Here is an 8482-nt window from a genome sequence, read left to right on the forward strand (position 1 = left end):
GTGGGTTGGGTTGTTCTGGGCTTTTTGTTTCCTTTTTTTTCCTCTTTTCTTTTAAACATCTTCAACACAAATATATGTACTGTAACGCCACAGTATGCCCCACACACATACAGTAATTGTTCCTTTCATGATAATCTTAAGTCTCTAGTAAGTGTGATATTGGTATTTGTTTCTACATTCAACTAACAGGGCTCAGATCATAAAACGCTTGTTCGTCACTCTGAGAATAACTTTCAGATCTCAGGAGTGGGAAACCTGATGATGATGCACTTGTACAATCACCACAAACATACAAACACAGTACAGCCTTTGGCACTTCTATAGGCTTTGCATCTGTTGAATTTGCATATGATGAAAATATAATTTATTGCAAAATTGTTTCTAAAATACAGCCAAGGTGTTTCTGGCAACGGTTGTCCCTGTTGTCAGTTATTGTCAAATGAAAAATGTGATGGAGAAGTTTCTTCCTACTTTCCTCATTGATAGACCTCCGCCTCATCTTTCAGCTACACACTTCATTGAACATCAGTAACAAATACACTTTTAAAGAAAAAAATAGTCAGTGAATTCAGTATGTTTGATTAACATATACTACTAAGGGAAAAAAGTACACCACAAAAAATTTCTCAGCTCCTACATTACACTGTTCTTGCAGAATAGGCAAGTGTCTACACGGTCCTTTAGAGGTGCAAGCATGAGACTGTGCAGAGGACACATTACACTTGCAATACATTCCTCTAAAGAACCCTTTTGTCCACCTTCTATTAGTTCCTATACAGAGGAGATCACATTTTTTGGGCCCCACTGAATTAGTCCATCCTTTTTATGCACTCTAAAGGCATTTTTGCACAGATTAATTCCCAGTCTCAGAATCTTCAACAGAGCTAATGTGACTCAGAATACAGATTCTCATTTATCTTAGCTTCTGGCAATTCTGACTTGAACATACACAGTTCTTAATTATTTTTTTAATAAATTCATCAGTGAAAAAAGTGTGTGTGTATATATATATATGTACCTCATATACTCTAGGCGGTAAACAGAAAGGAGGTAGGTAGACATGGCAAAATCCAATTTATTGATCAACGCTGACACTTCTGGAGGAGGATCCAAGAGATTTATTATGGTACTCCGCAATTCATTTAATTCAGCCTAGAGATGAATTCATGAGATTAGCTGAAGTGGGAGTACTATATTGGTTTGTGTTCTGAGAACATTCACTTTCAGCTGTTACTCTTCACAAACAATATGCCAGGATGCCTCTGTCTGCAGACAAACACCCACCTGCTCTGACTCAGCAAGTCACAATTCTTAACCAGAATTAAATACTGGAGTCAAGCTCCCTGCTGAAATAACTGCTAGCTTCCATGCAGTTATACCAATGAAGAAATACAATTCCTACACTAAACGCATGTAATTTTAATCAACATCAACCTTGTTCAGCTTCTGAAACTTCAGGGGTCTGTTGTGCCATTCTTTGATGTCACAGAACTAAAAACCTAGGTACAATGCAGATTTCTCTATTATTTGGGAGCCGAAGACATTTCATAAACTGCAACTCTTCAAACCACTCTACACTGCTACCACAAGTAGTCCTCAGGTACAACCTATCCTGCAAACACTAGGGAGAGAGAAGTGTACCAGTAACAAGCCAGAGGATAAAAAGGGGAAAAGCTCAATTAACATTTCTGAACATGTTGTTTCCTTCCAAAGTGTTTTTAAAAAAATAAAAAACAACAAAAACAAACAGTGCAAGTTTTGTCTGTCTGATACAAAATGGATGAGAAACCATTAAAAGGCTTCCATCTCCACAAAGGCTTGGTTTCTACACCTAACCAAAACAGTGTAGCTACCACCCTAAACACTTGCATTAACACTTACAAAACTAAATGCAAGCCACTTACACACACTGCTGTCAGAAGAGTAAAAAAGCTGTTTTTCACTAACAGGAGGCAGGTTCAAGGGGTATTGTGCTATTTCAATATATCATGGTTACTATATCATTTAACACTGATGGACATCACGGAAGGAGAGAATACAAGGTATTCATTCTTACAGAAGTTACGGTATCATTCTTCATGGCAGAATTGTACTGAAGAACAGATCGAAGCGGTTCTTTGCTGGGAAATGTGAGTAATGGAGACTTCGTGGCAATTTCACACACACCTTCATACCACTCCGCTGGCCAGAGACCTCCAGCACAAGTATGAAGAGGAAGGTGGGGTGGGGGAGAAAAAACAACATTGTTTCACAAAGTTAACTAGCATTATCAAGCTTTGTACTACTTCCTAGGGCCAATTTTTCCTGTACTTAAGCACAAACACTCAACACAAGTGATCCACGTTCCAAACATAGTAAACATGTTTTGGTAATTGCAAGTGAAGTCTCTCACTGGGTAAGAAGTTTCTGCTTGACTACCATTGTACCCCATGTGTCTGATCTTCCATTTCAGGAAGTTAGCTATCCAAACTTGTACTTAACTAAGGCTAACTGCTGTATTAGCTTCAAAAAAAAACCCACCCCAAAACACAAGAACAAATTGTACTGTGCCAAATCTCAGCAAAACAGAGCAAAGATGAGAAGAAATCCCACCAGAGAACTGCCATGTAAGCGGTTTGCTCTGTAGTGTCTTTATGCCTGTAACTTTTCCTCAGCCTGCTGTGAGTGGTTTACATACAGTTACACTTACATTCATCAAGAGTTTAGATGTGAGCAGCAATGTTGTTAGAATTTACACTACCTGATCCTTCCACAGCAAATCCCATCAGCACTGAATACAACCAGAAGTCACGGAACAGCTTTTGCAACCTGGGTTTGGCCTCCTTGATGGGTGGCAAGCGTCTAGTGAGCTACCAAAGAAATAAAAAACTAACATCAGAAAATGGTGGCAGTTACAATAACTTAATTCCACACTAAGGAATCAATTCACGTACCTTCTTTACCACGATTTACAAAGGTAATATTGTTTGCCATCTATGAAAATGAGTATTACATTGCTATTGTTATACTGAAGAAAATTAGATCTTGTTCAAAGCTGTTAAATGCTAACATTTGAGATGCCTGAAGTAACAATTTCCTTTGTTTTACACAGGAATAATACCATGCTGATAAAGTAACTTAGATCTTTTTCAAAGCTGTTAAATGCTAACAATTTGAGATGCCTGAAGTAACAATTTCCTTTGTTTTACACAGGAATAATACCATGCTGATAAAGTAACCTCTGAAGAGAATTCACAAAATTAGTATACTATCGACTGCAGAGAGGAAGAGACCACACGCTCCTTTAAACTGTGTTGAAGACAATGCCATGCAGCTTTCCTTCAGTGCAAAGGAACTCAAAGCCAAATAAATATTAGTCAAACATACTTCTGGTTGCTATTGTTTATTGGCTTTGTGAAAATACATTGAGGCACCAATTGGGGATCTTTCATTGTCTGCACCCACGCACACAATGACATCAGTTCTGGAGAATTTACTGTCTAAACAAGCAAGTAAAAGAGCATTATTTTCAACACATTTATTAAAATTCTCTGATACTTTTTGCACAAAGAGCTGCTGCCACTGAAGGAGCACAGTTTATACTCCCAGCCAACATGATATGCAATTTTATATAAATGTATATAACAAAGCTCATAGCGTGTTATTCTAAAAAATGTCAGAAGCATAGGCAGTGTTTAAAAAGTGAAAAAAATAGCCCATTAAACCACAAGCTTTATTCAATATGACTGTATATTATTACTGCAAACTTTATTAAGAAAATGTTAAATTCTAATCTAACTTAAAGAGATTTTCTCTAACTGTACAATAATTCCCTTGAGGTACAAAAGCCAGCAGTATTTCAGCCAAACCTTACATAAAGCCAACTTCTGATATTTTTGTAAATTATGAAGCAGATCGTTCATTTAAAAAAATAATTTTAAAATCCCTCTATTACAGTAAAATTAATCTGAGTTTAAGCTGGAGAATGGCACTAGGATAAAAAGTTGCAAATGTCTGCACCAGTATCACACAGACTGCAGAAGCCTGACCATCACAACCACAGTGGCTCAACCACATTTGCAGTAAATCCCCCCATTTCAGCTCAAAACCGCAGCGACAGGGCTTTTACTAGTCATTAACAGCCAAGTTTATGTGCATGCTTGACTTTGAAACTTTACATACACACCAATTTTTTCTGAAATCTTCCTCAAAAGTGAACAAGTACCTGCAAAGCCATAAAAGCAGTTCAGCAAACAACATTCAATTCAGCAGAGAGCACTAAGCAAGGGAGGGATTTTGGCTGACAAAGTAAGTTTAGCAGTGTTTGGTTTAGAGAATGTTTACTTTGGGAGATATACAAAAAAATAGCGTCAAAGTTCAGATTTAAACCCTGCCATTCCCCTTACTCGGGCTGCTCAACACATCCCTTCCGTACGGTGGCTTAAAGGTAAGCTTCATTTACATCTTCTGTTATTTTAGGCAGATCTGACTAAAGACATATTTATTGCAGAGCGGGGGAATGTTTTGCCTGTGGAAGTGCAGCTAAGCAGTAACTGAGCTTCAGGGAAGATGAGAATGTAAAGTTGGGAACTACAGGCAGCAAATACTTGTATGCCAAAAGCAGAAAACATTTATCAATGGTTACTGGACAGAGTATCTCAGCCCTAAGGGACTTCTGGGGGCAGGGGGAAAAAAATGATGAATTTATGAAGAAACAACCAAAACAAAAAAGACTGAGCTGAGTCCTTCAGTCACAGTGTAAAACCATTTTAAAAGCACTTTCTGTGGATCCTTCACTGTTGCAAAACAATTAATTTTCTATATGGGATACAAAAAACCTTCATGGTTTTAGAATTTCAGGCAAATTAGTTTAGGGGGAGAGTTTTGAAAATTAAACTCTCAGTTACTTCAGTCCTGCTACAACATGTTTGAAAGTATTTTCCTTCAAGCACTGGTTTTATTGACAGATGTGCAGACAGGTATTTATACTTAAATATTTTCCTTCTACAGAACAGCTCATTGGACCATTTGCTAATTTAAAAATATTTAATCAACATCTTAGTAAAATGTTTATTTTAACCGTATTCAGTGTTTTGTTCTAGACTGTATTGTAAATATTTGCCTCTTTACTCCAAAAAGTACTATCAAAAGAAATTCACTTTTACAAATTTATCAAGTAACTTTCTAAAGAAGTCTGAGCAAAAACCAGGACACCAGCATTCAGACACCCATTCACCGTTTCAGCTGACACAGAGTTATTGAGCACTTACATTTTGGTCTTCCTTTGACTGTCACAGGAAGGAATGACACTATTTCATATCTATTTAAGAACACGGTAATTACTGCAACCCAATATTACGGTAAAAAGTCTCTCAGACCCACTTCTTGGTAGAGTGTTTCATAGGCGAGTAAGGCTGATGGGTTCTCTTCAAACAATACACACATAAGACAGTTCTTGATTTTAAAATCGTTTAAAAAATGCAATGCTCCCATGCTCAGTAGATGAAGAAGAGATTACCTTTCCCTTTAGACAAATACAGGTTTTACTTAAATACATTCTCAAACAAAAGAAGTGAGTTAGAAATCTAGCATTGGGATAAAACTAAGAATAGAGAAACGATGTTCTGAATAAGAATTTACAGAGTTACTTTCATTCCATCAAATTTCAGCCTTGTTGTTACAAAAATACTCCCATAAAAATCCCATTTTTTGTTGTAGCTACAGGATGTGTTTTTCAAATTCTTCAGCACATTTCAGCCTTCTGGCATGCTCCTTTAGTGGATGCCTAGCCCCTCCTCCTCCTAAGCTCAAATCTTCAAACTTATCTTTCCATCATATTTTTAGCATACACTAGTAACACAGTTAGTACACATTTTAAGTGGTACAGGTTTATAAATAAAGAGTCCCACATATTTTAGGTAGTGAGCTTGTTACTGCTGAAGCATGCCAATAATGACGACTTCGATGGGAGGAGGTCGACTGATTCTTTGGCAGGTTGGAGGCATTATGTAAGCAAAACCAACTACCAGATTTATCCAGCTAATTAAGCTCTGTTCCACTAAAAAAAAAGAAAAAATGCTGTTGTAAGGTAACTATAGACCTGCCAGGACAGAATTCAGCGTCACCCTAAAATTAGGGAATAGATAACCAAAATTCAATTGCCCCATGCTCTCTCAACTGTGTTATGTTGTCTTCCAGGCTTTGACCTGTCAGAATGAAGTTCCTATTTCATTTGCTTGCCCTGGCTCTCCTCATAACCTCCACATTTTGTGGAGTCAAGGACTTCACTGAGCATTTTGAAAGCCTTAAAGATGCACAGTCACATGAAAATGGGACCTATGATATGCCAAACTTCCCACCAGAGTTCCACAGAGAAAACACCATCACTAACGACTTGATTCCTGAAGAGGAGGAGGAAGAGGACTATCTAGATCTTGACAAGATACTGGGTGAAGACGACTATGGTGACATTATTGATGCTGGCCCCTACATGATTTCTGAAATTCAGCAAGGAAATATTCTTGAACTATTCCAGGGGAAAACCAGAATCCAGCGCCTCAATATCCTCAATGCAAACTTTGGCTTCGACCTTTACCGCAGTGTGGCAGACAAAGCCAACTCTTCAGATAACATCCTCATGGCTCCTGTTGGCATTTCCACTGCAATGGCCATGCTTTCTCTGGGCCTGAAGGGCCAAACTCAGCAGGAAATCTGTTCTTGGCTTTCAAGACTTCATTAATGCCAGCACCAAATACGAGCTCATGACTGTTCATAATCTCTTCCGCAAACTCACTCATCGGCTCTTCAGGCGCAATTTTGGTTACACGCTGAGGTCTGTCAATGATCTTTATATTCAGACGGACTTTTCTATTCTGAATGACTTCAGAAACAATATGAAAACATACTACTTTGCTGATGCCCAACCAGCTGATTTTTCAGATCCTAGCTTCATAACTAAAACCAATGAACGCATCTTGAAGCTGACCAAGGGATTAATAAAGGAAGCTCTTGTCAATGTAAACCCTGCAACACTGATGATGATTCTTAACTGTCTTTACTTTAAAGGTAAGAATATCTGTTATTTCAACCTTAGCAATGGATTTTCTCAGTTTGCAATCCACTGCACACTTATTAGAAATCCCAGACTGAACTTCAATCTAGTCTACAGTTCAAAAAAGCCTAGACTCCCTCATCAAAAAAATCTATTATTAGTCCATTTTCATGTTTCTGTAGCACACTGATGTTAGTGGGTATTGTTCAAATACAGCAAATGCTTATTACATCCAAAACCTTATAGTTAAAAGTGAGACTAAAAAACAACATGTGAATGCAGAATAGCCTCAGAAAGCAGAAGCTTTGTAGGAGTCTCAGATGGTGAGGTACTAATTCGCGTGCAAATTATCAGTCACATTCAGTCCTGCTTCAAGTTATTGGCTTCATTGAAATGGTACAGGTTGATTTCAGTGAAAACACTTCACATTTCTGAAGTATTCAGGATTCATAGGAAAGACTGTAAAGAATTTCAGCTTAAAGTATGTATTTTTTTATATGTACAGAGCACGATCCTTGTCAACAAGCCTATACAGGGGACTGAAGAGAATAACCAAAACGTTATTCTTCTACAACTAATTCCACTACTTGGAATATTCCAGTTCATTCAGCATGAACTGTCTCCTGACATGGGCTCCCACATGTATCACTATAGGCTGAACAGTTAAAGACGCTTGAAGTAAAGACTGTACAATATATTCTTATTACAAATCCTTATTTTCAATTTACTTACATTTAAACTAAGTCTGTGGTGAGATTTTTAACATAAGTTACCTGTCCCAGGTTGAAAGTTTAAAAACTTTTAAAATGGCATTCAACGAGCAAGAGGTGGGAGGTGCCAATGAAAGAGTAACTAAGGAAAAAAAGGAAATCTATTACTGACTGTTTAACATCAGGTTAAGGTGACTTAAAACACTGGTAAGGAAAGACAGATTAGCACAAAAGGATAACAATGTCTGGCAGTACAACATGCTCTTTTTCAAAACTTAAAGAAGTTTCTTTTTTCCAATTACATCCCTGCTTCCAGGAAACAAATGCTCTAGGGCTCTCTTACACCTGCCTTCTCAGCATTTAATTAGAGGAACTTACAGGAACACCATTCCTATAAGTTTATGAAACATACCTTTTCCCACTCACTTGCAAGGTGCTACTTCCTTGAATAATGCCACTCGTCTCTTTAAAAGATCTGAAGCAGTCATCAGCATCAAATCCAAATAATCCCCTATTCTGAAGTACCATCCAAAAGGGACTTATTTGTATCCTGCTGTACATCTCTGATGATCATATAATATTAAATACATGACTGTACTGTCCATTACACCATCCTAAGAAAAGCATGATGCAAAGTGAAACAGATACATAATTTTTTCACAATTTAGTCAAATTTAAAATACTTTTTTGTTTTACTCTGAAATTATTAAATACTTTTGCTATCTCAAAATAACAAAAAAAA

The 8482-nt window shown here is 37.3% G+C and overlaps 1 protein-coding gene and 1 pseudogene across 2 annotated transcripts in view; one reads left to right on the forward strand and one right to left on the reverse strand.

The window, feature by feature from the left end:
• LOC104469146 (phosphatidylinositol 4-kinase alpha-like) overlaps positions 1-5472 on the reverse strand; it is a 30324-nt gene extending 24852 nt beyond the window's left edge. Inside the window, 4 exon segments of the mRNA XM_010083539.1 lie at positions 1019-1152; positions 2057-2193; positions 2741-2849; positions 5362-5472. Of these exon segments, the coding sequence (XP_010081841.1) occupies positions 1019-1152; positions 2057-2193; positions 2741-2849; positions 5362-5472 (491 nt within the window).
• Positions 5473-6192: 720 nt separating this feature from the next.
• LOC104469152 lies at positions 6193-7220 on the forward strand (annotated as a pseudogene). The gene has a single exon (XR_727630.1). The product of XR_727630.1 is annotated as a heparin cofactor 2 pseudogene (transcript).
• The last annotated feature ends 1262 nt before the right edge of the window (positions 7221-8482 follow it).

The sequence above is a fragment of the Pterocles gutturalis genome, unplaced genomic scaffold, assembly GCF_000699245.1.
Source record: "Pterocles gutturalis isolate BGI_N339 unplaced genomic scaffold, ASM69924v1 scaffold31886, whole genome shotgun sequence".
Taxonomy (NCBI): Eukaryota; Metazoa; Chordata; class Aves; order Pterocliformes; family Pteroclidae; genus Pterocles; species Pterocles gutturalis.